The sequence below is a fragment of the Pseudochaenichthys georgianus genome, chromosome 4, assembly GCF_902827115.2.
Source record: "Pseudochaenichthys georgianus chromosome 4, fPseGeo1.2, whole genome shotgun sequence".
NCBI lineage: Eukaryota > Metazoa > Chordata > Actinopteri > Perciformes > Channichthyidae > Pseudochaenichthys > Pseudochaenichthys georgianus.
Window position 1 is genome coordinate 17,910,969 of NC_047506.1, and position 19,676 is coordinate 17,930,644.

The 19,676-nt window shown below is 40.7% G+C and overlaps 1 protein-coding gene across 2 annotated transcripts in view; it reads right to left on the bottom strand.

Moving 5' to 3' along the window:
* Nucleotides 1-778: 778 nt before the first annotated feature.
* Nucleotides 779-19,676, bottom strand: part of kdm4b (lysine (K)-specific demethylase 4B) — a 64,801-nt gene continuing 45,903 nt past the window's right edge. The window contains exons 9-22 of one of the 2 annotated variants that reach the window (XM_034081304.2): nucleotides 15,915-16,111; nucleotides 14,471-14,718; nucleotides 13,685-13,884; nucleotides 13,201-13,321; nucleotides 11,954-12,114; nucleotides 10,996-11,191; nucleotides 9,121-9,197; nucleotides 8,753-8,808; nucleotides 8,272-8,380; nucleotides 5,414-5,602; nucleotides 4,539-4,715; nucleotides 3,877-3,996; nucleotides 2,220-2,312; nucleotides 779-1,719 (exon numbers count right to left, since the gene is read on the bottom strand). In XM_034081304.2, coding sequence (XP_033937195.1) covers nucleotides 1,312-1,719; nucleotides 2,220-2,312; nucleotides 3,877-3,996; nucleotides 4,539-4,715; nucleotides 5,414-5,602; nucleotides 8,272-8,380; nucleotides 8,753-8,808; nucleotides 9,121-9,197; nucleotides 10,996-11,191; nucleotides 11,954-12,114; nucleotides 13,201-13,321; nucleotides 13,685-13,884; nucleotides 14,471-14,718; nucleotides 15,915-16,111 — 2,352 coding nt within the window. In that variant the 3' untranslated portion in view covers nucleotides 779-1,311. Of the gene's footprint in view, nucleotides 1,738-2,219; nucleotides 2,313-3,876; nucleotides 3,997-4,538; nucleotides 4,716-5,413; nucleotides 5,603-8,271; nucleotides 8,381-8,752; nucleotides 8,809-9,120; nucleotides 9,198-10,995; nucleotides 11,192-11,953; nucleotides 12,115-13,200; nucleotides 13,322-13,684; nucleotides 13,885-14,470; nucleotides 14,719-15,914; nucleotides 16,112-19,676 lie in introns of both variants that reach the window. The other variant, XM_034081302.2, reaches the window with a different exon arrangement.

Here is a 19,676-nt window from a genome sequence, read left to right on the forward strand (position 1 = left end):
GTAGGGTTCCTACATATACACATTTTCCTATTTTCAAATAACATACATGTTCCAGACTTGTATCCTGAAAATTGACTTCAATTTGTTTCGCCAGATCATGTGCTAATAGGAGAAAGAAGACATAGAGAGACATTACCTATAATAGTGGACAACATGGTAACAGGAGCTAATATCATCAACGGGTATTCATGAGGCAATTACGGCTGATAAATATATTCCGGCTGTTCTGTTCTTCCTCAACTGACTTGGATGTTAAAGCAACATTGTTTCCACATGTAGGAACCCTGAGACAGATTTAGGTGAAAAGAGTGGAGCTGCCAAATGTCAGATTGAATGATGTCACAACATAAAGGTCTGATCTGTGACACATCTTTAAAAAACATTGCATCCTGAAAACAAATCTATTAGTGTTTGCATTCAAAACATTTCTGCCATTACAAATAATTATATCGATAATTGACTAAGACATCTAAATACTGAATTCCCATACAATACATATTTTTTCACCCCATTCCCCCCCCCCCTTTGCAATCCGATGGAAAATGAACACTTTAGTTCCACCTCACAGTTCCAAAGCCACAAGCGGCCCGATTGAAAAATAGAACATTTGTTGCTGGTTGTTTGATTTAAAAAAGGAAGAAGAAGAAGAAGAAGAAGAAGAAGAAGAAGAAGAAGAAGAAGAAGAAGAAGAAGAAGAAGAAGAAGAAGAAGAAGAAGAAGAAGAAGAAGAAGAAGAAGAAGAAGAAGAAGAAGAAGAAGAAGAAGAAGAAGAAGAAGAAGAAGAAGAAGAAGAAGAAGAAGAAGAAGAAGAAGAAGAAGAAGAAGAAGAAGAAGAAGAAGAAGAAGAAGAAGAAGAAGTCCAAAAAGGGGCCTTAATGCTTAGAGGCCGTTATAATAATTAGTTTTCTGTACAAAAGACAATGGGAGTGTGCTGTCATCGAGTTAATGCACCGAGGTATGGAGTTGATACCACTAAGAGACTTATTCATATTAAACTGGAGAAGGGAAGCACAGCAGCTGACCAGAAATGGAAAACGCGTAGAAAAACAACAAATGATATTAATTATGTCAAAAAAATAAGAATCCTTTACCTTTTACCTCAGAGCACCACCGCAATACATTAACTCAAAGAATAAAAAAGGAGCATGCATTAAAGAGTGCTTGTGTCTTTTTTCGCTCCACCCTGAGCTCTCCGAGCCGGTGGAGGAAACGTTTTTAGTCCATAATTCCAGCACTCAGTGAATCCACCTCAGTTAGCGACTTCCTATTGGCTCGGCCTCCACTAGCTGAGTAATAACAAAGTGGAGGTTTTTAATACAGGGGTCCTGGATTACTGTCCTGATGGAAATGTGAATTGAGGAGGCTCTCCATGAAGGAAACGTCCACTGAAAAGGGGTTTGGCTGCGGAGTCAGGGTCAGGGTCGACTCCGTGAGAGCCTCTGTGAGGGCCACGCTGGTGTCCATGGGGGTCTCAACGTCCATCTGAATACCATTGGTGTGGGAGGGGGCTTCGTGTAAGGTCATGGCGGACCGGGGTAAAGGTTGTGAGGTTTGTGATGTGTGAATACTGAGATGTTCTGCTCCTCGCGATGCTACAGCAGCTGTAGTTAGGGAGCAGGGGGGTTTATTGGTGGTCTCCATGCGTGTGGACGGGGCGGAGCCTGATGGGAGGCAGCGGCGTTTGGCTGCCTGGGCTTCATCTGTGGATGAAACCCCCACCTGAGGTACAGGGATGGCCTGAAAACAGACAGGCACAGACTTAGACTGAGGAAACATTGGGATGGTCAGTTGTTTGTGTCTAAAATCGCTTTCTATTGATTTTGTATAGTGACCATTTCAGAGAGTCCGAATATGATTGTGTGAAACTGTATTATCTATAGTGCACTAAAATATTAAAGTAGCCATTTTGTGATTGTTGATTATCTTGTCCTCTCAGTTTATTGCTAACCAAGCTAGCAGTTATAAGCTGCCTTTGGCACAATAGAGGTAGAACGTACCCATTTATTGTTTGAATAACTTAGGTCTTTTACTCATTTTACATTTACTCTTTGGAGACCCTTCAGCACACACACAATTGGTAGCCGAGGCAAAAGTTAATAAATATTTTGTGTCAGCCAAAGCAAACATCTGCCAAACTAAAGTGTATTTTTATTATATCCTGTTACAACATGAAAGGTGTGTGTTCAGGTTAGGAAGCAGAATCTCTGTTATATACTGACCAGTCTGGCTCGGACCCTCTTTGGGAGTTCATGCTCCAGCAGATGGATCTCTGAGTGTTTAAGTATCAGCTGACTCTGGTCCTGAAACTCAACCTGGAAAAAATCAAATAAAAACGATGAAATATGAAACTCACATATCTAATTGTCTCCTGAGTGAAAGTAAAAACCTAGGTACACTTGGAAAATATCCAAATACACTGAACTCGACCCATAAGAATTACGAAGGGCTCCATCAGCAGGGTGATTTTTACAAGGCAAGACAAACCTTTATTGATCCCTGTGGGGAAATGTAGCTTTATATTAGAGGAAGATACATTTGTACGTAGAAAAGATGATGGGTGGCTTAGTGAGCAAATATACAAACTTGCACCCAGAGTCACAGATGGGTCTCAGCTCACCGGAGCAAAACAAATGGTTACACCAACAAACATCCTTGACCGCAGCCGTGAACTCTGAAGCTGCTTACTGACAGGACGTGAGAATCAGCTAAGCATTTCAAACATAAAAAGCGAAAAAACCTGAAAAAAGGACAAGGTCAGGGATGTGTCCCTGACATAGAGTCCAGCTGGAGGCTTTTTCTGAATTTAACAGCCCTTCTTGTCTCTAACAGGACTCTCATACTGCAGCCTCCAGCGTACACATGGAGCTGAGCAAGGTGGGACGCTGATTTACTTTCTGAAGAGGAACTCATTGTAAAACACAATACATTTGTTTTTTTTGGTGCATCAACAGATATGCCATTCGTGTGAGAAAGAACACAAAACGTATAAGATATTCTTTTAAACTAACCTGAATGAACCAAAACTCTTTTGAAAGCTCGTTTCAGATGTATTTAACTGTTTTTCCACAGACACATCATGAGCCAGACAAGGTTCAATAACTTTACAGCAACAGTGTGTGTTGTGAAGCAGCCCCATAAACACCATCTCTGTCCTTTGTGTGTATGTGTCAGAAAAAGCGCTTACAGATGTGCTCACAGATCCAGCTTCACAGCAAAATCTAAGATTAACAACCTCACTTAACCTCGTCTGCTAATGCATTCCAGCATCCATGTCTGGAAGTGACTTTTAAGATGGCCTCCTCTGACACCAGTCCTAGAATCATCTATTGCAATTCTGCATTTTCCACTCAGTAAGCACTCTGCATATTTGCTCCATACATTACCCAGCATGCACCATTGATGCCAAATCCCTCCACTTTATGTTGTAATGCCACACTGTATCAAAACGCACCACCATCTACAAGGGCAGCCGAGCTTTTCCACACTAAATGATAAATACCAGGACCGGGGAACCAAACCAGAGGATGGCAACAAAATGAGACGGAGCAGCGTGTTACCCACAGTTCACGGCTTCAAATCACCAAGAGCGTCAGATGAAAAATGTAATTGATGTTGTTGCTCAGAGTACTTGCCGAAAATGTTGTTCTGAATATATAACATTATTTAAAAGTTTTGTTTTTTTACAGTAGGAAGTGTTCATACATTTACTCACATTGCAGCTGGAAAATACAAACAAATCTAGTCGTTTATTGAACAGCCGTGGATTACAAATGGGATATTTACCTGTCAAATGTGCAATTAAAAATCACTACTAAATGTAATGAGTAGTGAGCATCCAGTCACACATTAGACTCTAATATGTGTGTTTTTCCTCACCTGGTAGGACTTGTGGGTGTGCTCTTTGATAAAGGAAGCATTGATAATCTGACCGTCAGATGTGCCCACCACTATCAACTCCCCCACCTCAGGAGGACCCGAATGCAGGCAGTTGTGACCCTGAACGGGGAGAGGAAGAGAAACAGGATGTAGGCAAAGAGGAAGAAGATGGAGGGCAATAGAGTATGTGGAGGAAAGGGAGAACAGAATGGCAGAAAGAAAACACAAGTAAGAGTTCTGCACGTTTCATTTCCCAAACTCATTTCTTTTAAAACTTGAACAACTTATGACTGAAGACTTTCTACTTTTATCTAGCACAAGCTGTAAGAAAGTAAGTTGTTATAGTATTTAGATTATTGATATTTCATTCTCTGGTTCTTTTTCTCCTTCCTCCACAGAAAACCTACCACTTCTGCTGTTGCTGCTGCTACAGTATAATTACTGTTATGATTGTGGCAGTGAGTCATTAAAGGTTGTTTGCATTCACTAAGCCGTTATATTTTCATTTTGCAAAGACGCTCCAGCATTGAGATATAGAACAGTTGCTAGGATATTCTAATAATCTTGCTTTAAAACCAAAAGGGAAATATGTTTGTTGAGGTTATGAGTCTGCTACAGTACACAGGTAGGTATATTACTGAGCTGTATGTTATATAACTCACCAATATGTTTTCTGGGTGCAGGTTGTCACAGTATGAGCCGTCATCAAAGTTGACCTCGTAGAATGTCTGTGTTGCCATGCCGATGAGTGTACAATGGTAGTACCAGCCGTCACTGTTACGGCCAATCACTTTCTGTCCAAGGTTCAGACCCTGCTGACTTTTGAGGGATGTGCGAGGCTGAAGGGGAGAAACAGACGGATACTTTGAGGTAAAGACAGGATCCATGTTTGTGCTCATCCAGTTCATATTGTAAACAGCACTCAGATAATCCTTGAGGAACACATTTAACTTTATTTCATTAGATTTCATTCTGGGTAGGTTCAAAACCCCATATGAATAAACCTAAACAATAAGAGAGACCAAGGATTACATTGAACAAAACTCAAGTGTTCCATCTGCATTATTGCTTTCTCTTATGTAGTGAGATGATTCAATAACATGTACGTTTTCTTTTAGCCGCAACAATCGAAATCAATCCTAAAGATTTCAGGCTTTGTTGGGTTAGAATTTCCACTTGTCGATACATGAGTTTCAAGTTGTTGGACATGTCGCCTCAGACGTCTAGTTTGTAATACTGCATGTATATAATTATTGTAATACTTTTCATCAGTGGGCCATATCCTCAATCACCACTGTGTTCCCTCCTTGTGTGACAGCAGCTTAAGCAACATTTAAGTCGTTGAGATTGCCGTTTGAAAAAACACTCTTTCTACAAGATATCAAAAAAAGGCTCACTGATAATTCCAAAAAATAATTAACATCCACACCATGAATCACAGCAGGAAATTCAATAAAATTCAGAAAATTAGTCATACTAAAAAAAAAAGTAAATCATGCGTTTTTGTAGGGATTCAATGTTACACAGAACAGCTGACCTTTGGAGGGAATCTTTTATGCCTGTTGCAGGTGACGGACACCACGTAGGGCCAGTCGGCTGGTGTCATGACGACGCCGGCGATCTGTGCGCATGTGACGTGGAAGGAGGTGGCGCAGTTCTCTTGTGAGCACTGGATGCAGGCGCCGCGGTTCTGATTGGCCGTCTTTCCATGGCAGAATACACACTTCTACAAAGAAAATAGAAAACAAAGAGTTTAGTTGGTGATTCAGGTGGCAGACCGCTTCCAATTGCGCTCCTGAGCTTATTTAGTATTTACTGCATTCACTTTCATAGATATCGAAGGATGAGTACTTATGGTGTTATGATTCATAATGTGGTTCATTATATGAGACTACAGGTTTTCTCTCTGTGTCTGTGAATAGAAAAAGTTTAGTTTATTCCAAAAGGAAAAACACAGAAGGGACTGATAACTGTCCAAACACTCATGTTCACAATAACAGATCCTCCTCCGGGGCGCAGATCTCAGTCTAGTGTTTCAGTGAGCCTGCTGTTGCCATGGTGGAGATGTGATCATGTTGGGGCTTTCACGACAAGAATAACAAGTCCTACTGAGGCTGTTATATTCATAAGAACCATGAGAAGCTTAGAACACACATCAATTGGAAGATGAATTGTACAAAGTTTGCACGGATTGAGGAGTATTAGACCTTTCTGCAGTTGAGCCCAAAAGATTTTTTTTACTCTTCTACTCTGGCACATACTGAAACTGTTGGACTTGCAGGGCATCTTTACAAAAGAGACGTGGAGGAATACAGTGGAGTGTAACCAGCCAAGCACATCTTTCCCTTTGGCCTGGAACCTGGTCTACTCTCCACTTTGACACGTGCCAACCTGCACACAGGACTCCTCAACATTCATTATTCATTTTCATTGCACTTTGAACGCTTCAACCCTCCATGTCTACCCACCCTTTGTCTTTATACTCTCCTTCCCCATCCCTCATTTGTTCCTCTACTCAGTTAAAACGGAGAGAACAAGGTGGAGAGATGAAAAGCCGGGGTGCAACGAGGAAAGAGAATAACAGCATGAAAAGGAATTTGGCCTTTCAAACCGAGTTATCTTCTCAATACACAAGGGGGAGGAAGCATTATCTTCCTTCAAAATCCTAATAGAAACATTTATCTGTTAAGAAATCACCTGCCATGAAACACATTTGACAAGAGAATTATAAATGTTTAACTCATGACAGCATGCTTGGATCTAACATACAGACTATAAGCTTGGACGGCAGAGGCATCTTATGTGACTGCTATCTCTCTATGCTCCTGTTTTATTGTGATTATCTATCACCACACACTTCCCTTCTTCTCTATCCTCCTACTTTTGACAAATCACACTGTGAGCATCTGTAGTGCAGCGTATGGCTGATCAATAAGAAATATAAATTATTTATTAATCTGTCAATACTTCATTTCTGTACCGGTGTAGGAACAACATCTCTCTACAGAGCTTTGCCGTGTGATATTTCACAGGCTGGCATGATCAAGACTTTTCCGCTGGACAGGCAGGAGCGCAGCAGCAGATAACATAAGATGTATGTGATATCTGACACCACATTGCCGTCTTTTTTCATTTATATTTCATCTCTAATTGGTAAGATTGTGAAAGACACCAAAAACTTACTTATTTACAACTTATTTAGTATTTAAGCCATTTGTACAACTTTAAATGAATAAATTGTGGCCCCATCTTCTGCAGAATAAGATAATATAATAACTGACAAAGTATTTGTCACTGTTATGGTTTATGTGTCATTGCATGCTAAAGGAGAATGAAGCTGGAATTGTAACTTGGAAACATTATTATTAGAATTTCTTTTTTTAAATCGTACAATGATTTATTGAAGCGGCTTGCTTTTTCTAGCTTGCGGCTGCTTTCTAAAAACGAACAGATATCGCAGCGCCCCTAGGTGCACGATGCAACACTACCTTTGGGGAAGGTACATTTGTGAGGAATGCACAGCGTTACTGTAGCTGGGAAACTCTGGAAAAAACGCAAAAGCAATGTGTGTGAAATCACTCAGTGACTGAAAACTAAACGTTCAAAGATGCAGGGAAAACACAGATTGCTGAAGACAGTGCAATATTAACTGGTTTCCAAGGGTGCGTGTTCGCATTTGATCAGTCCAGTCATCCGAATCATTAGACCGCAGAGTGTCTTCTCATGGCCTTTTAAGAAGAGAAACCTGCTTTGACAGCACTCAGATGCAAATGTCACCCAGCTTGTCTTTGATAGATTATTCAGAGAGAAGGGGGGGAGAGAGGCGACATTATTTGTAGATTTGTGATAATGCATCAGCAAGCACCGCTGTTGCCTGTGAAGTGGGATCATGTGAATGGAGGTGGAGCAGAGACTGTGAAGGAGGGATGGAGGGGATGTGGTGTGTTCAAAGACGCGGCAGCAATGGGGAAATTGCCTCCTGCCCACGAGATCGATTCAGTTCATTTGGCACAGAGAGAAATGACAGCTGATTATTCAACCGTTCCACTCAGCACATATGATATACCCCATGTCCTCCACAGCTTGCAAAGACCCAATCTATCCATCCACCAAAGAAAGAGAGTGGGTAACGGGGAAAGTGACAGACACAGTGAGCAGGAGTCAGGAATTTGCTTAAATGTGGGAAAAGGAGATCCGGGAGGCAAAGAGAATTCTATAACGCCGAGACAAGACAAAATAAATGAACGGCTGCTCTGAGAAAGTAACTTTTGAGAGAGAGGATGAAAATAGTGACTGTTAAAATGTTCTTGCTTAGGTTAAAATGTTGACCCCTGCCTGTCTGATCTCACACTTAAGAGATAATTCAATTTTGCTTCACGTCTGTATAAAACGTACCAGATTTTTGCGTGTATCTGGAACTGCACTGACGTCCACCGGCTCCCTGTCATTGGCGTTGACGAAGCGGGCTTCAGGCACAGCGATGGCACAGATGACATGGACCCACCTGGTGACAGAGAGAGACCGTACACACTTCAGTCTCTGGAAGATCCAACATAAGCAGCACAACCAGATATACAAGGCTGATAACTCTTCACTGAATGCTGGGGTCAATTATTGTAAACTCATGTGTGTTCTGCATTGAGAGTGATAACTTTACACATTTCTTTCTATAAATATTCCATGAACTAGATCAGATGTTGGAAATATGTGTATATAGATCATATCATACCTATAGTATTTTAAAACCTGTGTTGTCAGACTTAACAAAACTAACTATGATAGAAATTAAATAAACATTTCATATATATTTTTGTCATCAAGGGTGTTTCTGCACAAATAAAACGGGTAAAAAAAAGAAAAAGCATATGCAACTAACCGGTTGTCAATGGTGGACTTCAGAGCTCCTCCGCGCAGGTTACAAAGACAACACTCCTGATAAAAAGAAGAAAATAAGTATTACATTTAGGCAGTGAGGGAAACAGTCAATTCTGCATTTTCTAGAGTTATACTTTGAGTTTGTTTTTGCTATAGCTGCTGGGTAAAGTAATCAAAACATGTTTGACACACCAGACTTTGCAAGACTGCTTCACTGCAGGTCCAGTCAACGAAAAGTAAAATAAATAACTTCACCTATTCCCTCATACTTTTGTTTGATTCAAATATTGTTGTCCAGTAGAGGACTTAACAGTTTTTCTGGACTTGTGGTGTTTTTTTGTTGTTGCAGACGGTAGTGCTGCTACTTACCACGGTCCAAGCTCCCGCTGCACACCTGGTGCACGTCCAGGACTCCCTGACCGAGTCCGTCTTCACACCGTAACAACCTGTAAGAGAGGACAGATGAATGGTTTTGTATCTATTTAGATTATGTTGCATTTAATGTTCTGAAAGCACCTTCTAGATGAAGTGTATTTTTTTAACCTATGCACCAGAGCTGTTGTTAACCACTTTCTATTTAAACTGCACAATCTTCTTGTCATTATCACCAATTTGAGGTTCTGAATCAAAAAGGTGTCACACCTAGACAGGTTTGAATGATTTTTAGTTGAATGTCTGCTCCAAAACAATGACGAGCACAGAAACGGAGCGCAGAGCTGGTGTTCTTGACAGGAGCTCTTTCTGCTTCACGTCCTCTTATCAATAGCAGCGCTGCATCCCCAGCTGAGCTCAGCTTATCCCTGGATCACTAATGAACTGGCCCTTTTGAAGGTGCACTCCAGCTTTGGGGATAATAAGAACCCAGGAGGGTTTGTAAGTGTGTGTGGGGGAATGTGTGTGTGTTTTTGGAATGATGGGTTGTGTGAGACAGCTCCAGCAGATATAACTTTCTTTCATTATATAGGCCTACTGAAAAAACGGTAAATTAAAATGCCATTTCATAAGAAATATGTTTTAAAAACAACCAAATCAAATATTTGTTTTGATTAGGTAAGATAACAGGTATTGTTAACATTTAGCAAGTAGAAGTAGAGCACAGAGATCCCAGAGCTCTTTCACTCAAACAAAAAGTTAACAAGCTGACTGCCCTAACCCGCTTTGCTTTGACAGAAGACATATTCCCTTATAAGTCGTCATTCTTTGTGATCAATTGTTAAATGGGATAAGCAGAGCAAAAACAAGCTTGGGTAGTTTATGGCATGCTGCCTTCAGAAAGGCTTTTGTGCTGCCTGAGCATTTTCTTATTTAGTTCAACCCGAGTCAAGGAGGGATAAACTAGGAATCCTTACTGAGAACAGGGGAATTGTGCAGTCAGTTGTTGAATAGTCTCATATTCCAGTCTTTATTATTTTTCCAACACAATTCTCACAGGTTGAGGGATAAAAAAAATAAGTTGTGAACAGAGGATAGAAGTGAAATACCCAGTATAGTTTGTCTGTAAAGCCTGTCAGTGGTGTACGGGCTGCGTGAAACCAATAGTGTCATAAATAAAACAAAGCAGCGTGTCTCTCAGTTGATACAAATAAAACATCACTTTTCAGCTGTATTTTAGTTGTATGTTTGCAGCTGTAGCCCTCCACTTATATTACATTTAAAAACATATTGATTACTAAATGCATTTTTAAATGACAAAATGCAGATTTACACAACCTGAGGTTGCTCTCTTACCCATTTATCCACTTTACAATTCAACCAAAAATACAGGGGGAACATTTTTGAAGTCACCATTGCAATCCAACATCTACTTTTGAGCATGGGGAAATGCATTGTATTATTGACACGACCTTGGTTATGATGGTTCATTATCATCCGCCCAAACCAGGTTTTATGAATCCTGAAGGAACCAGAGCTAATTTAGAGGAAGAAGGCATACAGTGACTGTACTTCCTGGAGTTGCAGTGTAAAAGCTGTATATCTCTGTCTGTATAACTGTGTGTATGTCTGTCTGTCTGTATGTATGTCTGCAAAGCTGTAAGCTTCCTGCAATCTGCACATGTTGACTTTCATTTACAGCTTTCTGTTGTGCTCAGATTGATATGTCATTGCTTATCTTAGAGGAACAACAACATTAACATATGAAGAGGAAGGCCTTTATAACTGGTACAAACTGTGACAGCTGTCCTCTTATGTTACTCCCCTATTGCAAGTTTTACAATCAAATTCGTATTGGTTTTTTGGACTTACTTGCATGAACCTGCATGTTGCAAGACGAACAGCAGAGCAGAGGACTGGTTCCATCCTCTCCGATGTGGTAGTTGGTGGGTGGAGGCTCCGTGTTGCTGGCTCCGACGCTGAAGCACATCTCTGGGACCAGAGGACACGTCCGACGGGGCAGGGAAGAGCGCTGGGTATCACTGCCTGCAAAACTGTCTTTGTGTGGCTGGAGAGGCCGGAGGAGAGAAGATGATACAGCTAGTGGATTGTATTGATGTTGGTTACTGGTCAGCCTTCACAGGGTTTTATACAGAGCATGAAGGTACAAATTATTTATTTTATAGCCCACTATACAGGCAACTATACAGTTAAGTGTTGTCCAGACCAAGAACAACAACTATAGTGATAACTATAAATAAATGTATGTGAACAACATCCACACTGAGGAACTTAAATGTTTTGTTCTGGTGCCAAGCATGCGCTGCAGGCTCCAGCCGTAAGGTGATGTCAGTGTTTCTATTGTTCATCATATCGCTCTAAAATGCATCCGAACTATTTAGTATACCGCTGCCTTTATAGTTGGGTTTTAGAATCTGCAATCCAACTCAGTTAGTAGGACTTTTGAAATAAGAGACATACAGTCACTCCACTACTGTATGTTGCATGTTTTTACTTGATTGTATTTACTTGTTTAAAATTAAATGTGTCTTTAGGGTGATTTACAAAATCTGTCAGATGAAAATGTGCCTGTTGGCTAACTCTGGCACATTTACAGAAATGTTGATTAATGTGCACTGTCCCTGTTAAAATAAACAAATAAATAAAAATAAACTTTGGTTTCACTGACAAAATAGTGTAACCAAAACTACTGACTGACCAAAGACTAACCTGCTAAACTGATACAACTACACATTGTGGAACTACTAGTACTATAACTACTATTTCTACTCCACGGACACATGTGTGCGTCTGCTGCAGTGTGCTGTACCTCGGGGTATGGACAGAAGAGGGAGCAGACAGCGCAGTGTGGCTGCAGCGCTGCCACTGCTGCATTGAAAGCCTTCTCTGACAGGAAGTTGGGTGAGTGATTCTGCCACAGGTGCTCCTGTTTCTTCATGTCGCTGTCCAGCTGCGTGAGGGAGGACGGCTCTGTGGAATGGAAATAAAATGCATTAAAGATGCGCTGCTCCAAAAGAAAAAACAAACACAATCTGAAGAAAGTGACTCGCAAAAGAGATGTTGCAGGATTCATTACTGGTGATTTGTTTTCCGTTGAAATGCATGAGAAGCATTTTTGGAAAAGCAACACAATGTTTTTAAAGAGGAAGTCCTTGCCGAGAGACACAAATAGCACATTCGGTTCCAGACAAAACAACACTCCTGATATAATTGGCGGATGAACACAAATGGAACAGGCATCAACAACTTGCTGTTGAGGGTCTGGAATAGATTTTGCAATGAAGCCTCCTGAAGCTACTGATCCAGACCGTTTGTTAAACCCGGACAGAAGGCAGGAAGGACTCCTCACAAGCTGGCCATTAACTCTCTGTTTTCTCCCTCCACCAGCCGTCTCCTTCTCCTCCTTCTCCCCCATCCACCCTTCTGAAGGAGATGCCCCTGAGTCGGGTCCCCTGCTGCCGACTTAAAGTGACTTTGAAAGCAGGTAATTGGAAGTCATGATCTCCGGATCAATAAGTGTCAGTCAGAAAAAGAAAAGAAAAAGACAGAAGGGAGGGGATGGAGAGGAGGCCTTGGTTCCATTATCCCCAGAGGGAGCTTAAGTCCCGTTTGTTTTCTTTCTCCAGATCAATTATCAGAAAAAAGGTAACTTCTTCATTTTAAGTACTGTAATGGTAGGGATAATAAGTGGGATCAAAAACGTGTGGACTAGATGGAAAACAAGATGGATAAATAATGGTCAGTGTGCAGGTTCAACTGACATGGTCATGTTTTTGGTAAATTTAAGAGAATAATCTCCGTTGTTAAATACAACAATGTTCATGGGAGTTATTATTCTGTTATAATTAACACATTCTACCTTTTTTATTTCATGTCAAGCAACTGACAGCGTGTCCCTGTATAAAACATACAGATGTATCAAATCCTAGTCGGTTTGCATCTCAAAAACAGGATCAATACTGTTCATGAAATGGTTCCCATTTGAAATTAGAATATATTTACAATAACACCTTTATGATTTAGTAAAGGTTCAATGACAAACACAAAGCCACAAACCTTTGTCGCTGGTCGGTTCTTGTTTGAGAATGGACAGAGGGGAGCGCATGGGGGGCTTGCTGAGGGGGTGACGTCTGCTCTTTTTTACCTCCGTTGGCATCTTCACCTTGGAGTAGCATGCCTGGAAAATCCCAAGATTATTTTATATTGTGTTATTTTTACATTTTTTGTTTAGTCCTTTTAACATTGTATTATGCAGCAGCAAATACATGTAATATCTGGGTTTTGTTAGTACAGCTATACATTTGTCTACACTTCAAATTAGTTTCAGACACTTAAAGATCTTCTAGAAATGTAATTTGAGTATTTTTATCAATATGAATAACTGGCTTAATCTACAACTGTGGCAGAAAACCAATTCAAATGTAGATGTTCATGTATTTTCCTATGTGTGCAGTATCAAGAACTGTGGCTTGAGAATAATTAAAGTGTGCCTCCATGTTTGACACACAAGTCCAATTGAATAAAAGCTGATCCATCTTACCTGGGGAGCGCTCACTTCCAGCTCTGGACGACGGACCATGTTGATTTCTGACTTCTTGATGCTGGAGGAGGCAAACTGTGCAAAGGCTTCCTCAAACCCAGTGATGGGGTCGTTCATATTTGTCAACTTCTTCTGCTTTCTCTGCTTCTTTTTCTCAGTGTCATATGCCAGGATCTGTGGTTTGGCCTCGGGTTCTTGTTCTGGCAAAGAGACATGTGAAGAAAAAAATACTTCAGGAGAGTCGTGTTGGCCGTTGTTTCAAACAGAGAACCGGCTGTGTGTAGTTTGGGTGAAATAAAAAATAATAAATGTGGTACTTTTCCAGACACACAGGGAGGAATCTAATCATAATGGAAGCAGAGATACGCAGGGAAGAGGTGAATATTTTTACAGGCTTTACCCAACATCTTTACAGTTTCACAACAGTGACTCTTAGGTTAAAATGTATTATGCCATAGTTGATATCTTTTTTGAGCTGCTAAGTCAATAAGCATTATAACATAACAGTAAAAAGCGGCCATAAAAAAACTTTCAGGATGGTAAATAAAAGTGATAAACAACCGGAGTTTGTTCTCTGAAATCAAGTTATCTATATTTTATGCTGCATCTGCAGAGTTATAGAGAATTTGCTGAAACACCTGAAATTCAAAATAAAGCAACTATGTGGGTTTTGTTTATGTCAATATTAATCTAGCCTCATATTCTGGTAAAAATCTCTCACCTTTTTTTTTTATTCTGTTAACAAAAACAAACAAACTGCATTTCTTACTGCTAATATCGCCTCACCTTCTATATCTGTGTTCTCTGCTGCTCTTGCAGCGGCCTCAGCAGCCTCCTGCTCCTCACGCTCCATTGCCTCCAGCGTCATCATGGCCTCTTTGGCTAGCCGCTCCTCTCGGTGCAGCCTCCTCTGGGCCTCACGCTCCTCCACCTGACGCTGGTACTCCACTGCATTCAGCTCAATGCCTTCCTCTGCCAGCACCTTGACATCCTCCAGCTTCAGACGACGAAGCTGCTTCATCTTCTGCATGGCCCTGAGGTGACCAAAAGACCAATAAATGTTTAAATGAATTTGTTGACAGATCTGCTGTTTAAGTGGCCGTGACAGACCTCACCTGCAAAATCCTGCCTCTATGAAGTTTATCAATTTACCTACATTTATAATTGGCTTTAGATTGGTTTGATGAAAAGTAAGTATTTCTCAGAGATCTCTTACCAGACATCTGAAACCAGACTTGGAACATGCTGAACTTTTAAACTATGCTCACGCTTCAGACCTAATGTTGGGCAAAGCGTAAGTGTCTAAACCAATTGCTAAGAAAGAAGGCGTAGTGGTTTTTACACCTTGAGGACAGTTACGATCGCAGCAAGATAGCTTAAGAACATTGTGAACAGGAAGAGAGTGAACTGTGTTCCTCCATTCTGTTTTCAGCTCCAACACCATCAGAAATTAGTGATAGTAGTTAATACGTTTATTACTCAAAAAAATTAAAAACATTTAGTTTTTCTGTTTTTGATTGAGGAAAAATAAGTTTAATTCCATATTCCATTGTCCAAGTATTCTGTTTTATTAATTTCTGTTCAAATTGAATATCATTTATTTTGTTTAATTTATATTTTAAATTGTTCAATAGTAAAAGCTGAACTATGTAACCTCCCTCTTACCTAAAGACAGTAAAAGGGAAACCACCTGATGAAGAGGGAGGAGGGGGGAAGGTGATAAAAGATTATGTGTGAAGAGAAAAGGGGGGCTTTTGGGTTTGTCCTGGTGTCTCATATAAACTTTGTATTTTCTTTTATGATTTGTATCCAATAATCCTCTATCTTTGTGAAAAACCAATAAAACCGGTTTGTACATTTCCGTTGATATCCGGCGGTCGGACATGCAATGTGTTGGAGGTCCTTTGGTAAGTTATACAACGGCAGCTGGTGTTTTAAGCCACGCTGAGAGTTGCCTCTCTAAACAGACTACGGTGCTCTTGCGTGTAGATTTTGGGGGGTAGGTTCTAAAACCATGTCGGGGAAATTAGAACAGCCGTTCTCCGGTGCCTTATCAGCATCAGAGTTCGGTATCGAACACAACAGACTTAGAGTGATATCCTGTTAGATCCTTTGTAAATTCAACATAGAACAAATTAATTGAGAGGAGAGCTAATGTGCTGATTTGTATATTCATATCCGTGTGTCAAAACCTCATCATTTGGATAATTTATGCAGTTTGCCCTCTCACCTTCGCAGGAGATTTGCTCTGTGGCTGACACGCTGCTCCCTCCAGCGCTCTAGTTCAGGGCAGCTGAGCCCAGTGGCCTTCAGATGGTCCAACACCGTGATGTCTTTGCCCTGCTTCCACAGCTCGTAGCGATCCGGCTGCAGGCAGCGTACAAACACATCCATGGAGATCTTCACCATGTCTTTACGACAGGTACACTAGAGAAAAAAGCAGAGAAGGAAAAAATGAATGTATGTTAAGATTATAAATTGTAGAACACATGAGGAAAACTCCATGTTATGCTATTCACAGTGGTAGGTTTCTGCTGTTTGTCTACATATAGAAGAGTACAAGAAGATTAGTTATTACATTTTTGTGTATTTATATTGAGTTTTAGAAACGTTTTATATAGAAACTATGATAAGATTCATATGAATAACACATTTGTAATGAACTTCCCCAAGAATGTGTCTTTAATATTTTATTATTATTTTAAATGTGGAGTGAGAGAAGCACTGTATGTGTGAACAAGTGAATAGAGCCAGTCAGATTGTTAGCTAATCTAAACCTAGGCCAATTTCTGCCGTCAATACAGATTATAATCTTTGTTAAAAGGTGTTTTTTCACAAATTTACAATAGAAGCAACAACTTGCTCTTGGTTTGTAGTGATCTATTTGGTCAAATTTAGAGCATTAAAGCGAAATAGGGCAATTTATGTTGAAAGATATGAACTGCGATGAAAAGGTTTGGATGATACAGCACCTTAATCTACATCTCTGTGAGGCAATAAGTGAAAGGGCGAGAGGCCAATAATTGGTGTCTCGTGGGCTTGTATATTGCATCAAGCTAAAATATGGTAGTGATTAAAAGATGGCAGGTAATAAGACTTTGTTAGATATGGAAGTGTATAGATGATAAATGTGCAGATAGTTCAGAGGCAAGCGATAGCTGCATCCCATAACCGCTCACACCTCAAGGTGCCTCCACACACCTTCAAATGACGGGTCAATGAATCATTGTGCTGACTAGAGAGGGAAGGAGCTCTAACATGAAACCACAGCGCTGGATATAGTGGCAGGTACAGCAGAAAGTTTGGGAATGAAGGGAACAAAAACAGGGAGATGAAACAAACTACGAATATTTTCTTTTTTGCCTCGCTTGCTCTATTACATTCTGGCCCTATTATTTCAGGAGCTGCACTGAGAGCCTTATGTTCAATTACTGGAAACACAGCGGCTCACTCTCCACAGAAAAACAATATCCTGCCTACATCTCATCTAGACACCACTTGACAGACGGAAACATTAAGATATAGTGTTGGGTGGAGGGTGTGGAGCGGAGAAAGGGAGGGCAGAGGGGGGGCAAGTGAGCATGGATACAGCTGATTGCTACCGTCATGAAACCTTTAGCGGAAACAGCTACATGCCAGGAAACGAAAAACGAAAAACAAGACATGGCTATTACACTGATTGTACCAGGCAAAATGTGCCATTTTCATTTATAAAAAGATATAAAAGGCTCATTTTATTTTTATGAAACTATTAAACGATGTTATGGAGACTGTTGCAATCCTCAAGGGCCAGGACGAGTCACACTTTTATAATCATATAAAATCTTAATTAGGGGAGGAAAACAGAATTGGAGATGCATAAGATCTGGGAAAACAAAAACTCGCCCCGAGGCAGACAGTCAATGAGCCCTGAAGTATACTTAGGGCACCTAATGAAGCTACATTGTTGGAGCCATAGAAAACCTCGAGCCTGGGGAATCTCTATGGATCAGTGGACACATTGATGTGCCAAGTACTAATAACAATACAAGGTTTTAGTCTGACCTGACTGACCCAAACCACAGTGGCTGAGAACATTTGATTATCCCAAATTCGTCATGCTTGCTTTAATCACACAATGGCTGATTAGGACAAAAATAACCAGAAAGATGATCTTAAGAATGTAAATATATAAAAACCTGTCTGTCTTTCAAGTTTTTAGACAACCCTTTATGGCAGGTGCATTGACGAGGAGGTTTTCTGTTGTAAATGTCAGCAATATTTCTACTGCGATGAAACACTGCAAGAACACTCTCACAATATGGCTGCCCTCTAATGGGCGCGCATGGGAGAATGGTTATCATTGGGGATATTGTGGGGAATTTACAGTTGTTAAATAATCTGTGTTAAACTAAAGTGGCATTTCGACATATTTTCATGGTTAGTTTGTTGGGAAAAGTATAAAACATTTGAGGATTTTTCTGTGGATACAACTTACCCTTGGCTCTATGTAGTGTTATCTACTTAATCTACAGTAAGCCTACCACATAACTTGCATTTTGTTAGGGTGCACATAAGGTAAGGTTCAATAGAAATTCAGTATGTCCAATTACAGCAAGTCTTGGTTCGCTAAAATAAGACAAGTCTGCAAACCAATATAAAATAAGACGGAGTGAGATCTCTTCAATTCACTATCAAGATAAAAAGGTGATGTGATTTAGTCTTGGAACTGGGAGGATGATTTCTGCTCCTCTCTCCGACAGCCGGGGGGGAACGGCAGCAAAGTGTGACTGAGCACCAAACGAATGGAGAGCGGCTTTCATTGAGAGTACTGCAGACCCGGAACACAGAAGCTGGTTACATTCAGCAACATAATGGTGCAGCAGACATAAGACTATTTTCAGGAAAAATCTGCTAGCTTATTTTTGCCATCTTCAGTGTGTTCACGGGAAGCTATTTTATAACAAACTTGCCAGGAAACTGAAAGTACAGCATGCAACTCATCCTGGCTATTATTGCAGTGGCTTCCTTCTTGATATTACATGACATTACTTGTTAGACGCTTTTATCCAAAGCAACTTACATACTCAATACTGTGGGCAATCCCCACAGGAGCAATTTGGGGTGAAGTGTCTTGCCCAGGGACACAACGACATGCTGACTGCAGTGGGTTTTGAACCTGTGACCACCTGATCCGAACACCTACGGACAACCCACTACGCCACACGCCTCCATATGTGTTATTTCCTGTTCATGCCTCACAAACTAGTTTAACCGTTTACCTGACAAGTATTAGAAGCACTGGATGACACTTAAAGAGTTGATCAAAGTAGGAGGAACTCCTGAGTGTTTGTCAAAACTAAACAAGGGATTTATCTCCCAGGTATCTGTTGTGACATTACACAGATAGACATTGTAATGATGCTTGGTACATTATGTTGTGATTGGGTATAACCTGAGTCAATTGAAGGAACCATGTCCGTTTGAAGCAATCTCAGTGAGAAATTGAACCCCTGAATTACTGAGAAAAGAAAATGAAATGGCTACTACCTAATGCATATTCAGGAAGGTTGGAGAGAAGGTTAATCGAGATTGCGATGTCTGAAATAATAGAAGTATAAGTCAGTGGACACACAGCACGCAAGGACTGCTGACAGTATGCCTGCTTTGACCGCAGGTGTGTGTTCGCTTGGTAAGTCAGACAGATGGGTCAGCAGTTGGGTAGCTTGTATTTAAGAAGACTGAGACATGAAACATGCCCAAGCTCACTCTTTTCTTTTCTGTGCCGTGTGCTGGCAGCCCCCAGACAGTGACAAATTTGATCCAGAGCCCCATCATTCAATGTCCTGTTTGGTGCTGACAGTAAGGGCAAGAGCGGGAGGGAGACAGCCAAACCAGTTAACAGATGACTGTTGGAGCTTCAGACAGTAAAGAAGAATAAGAGAGAATGTGTGACTTCATTGTTGCCAAGCGAGTGGCTGGCACAGGCAAGCTGTACTCAAATTAAATCGGT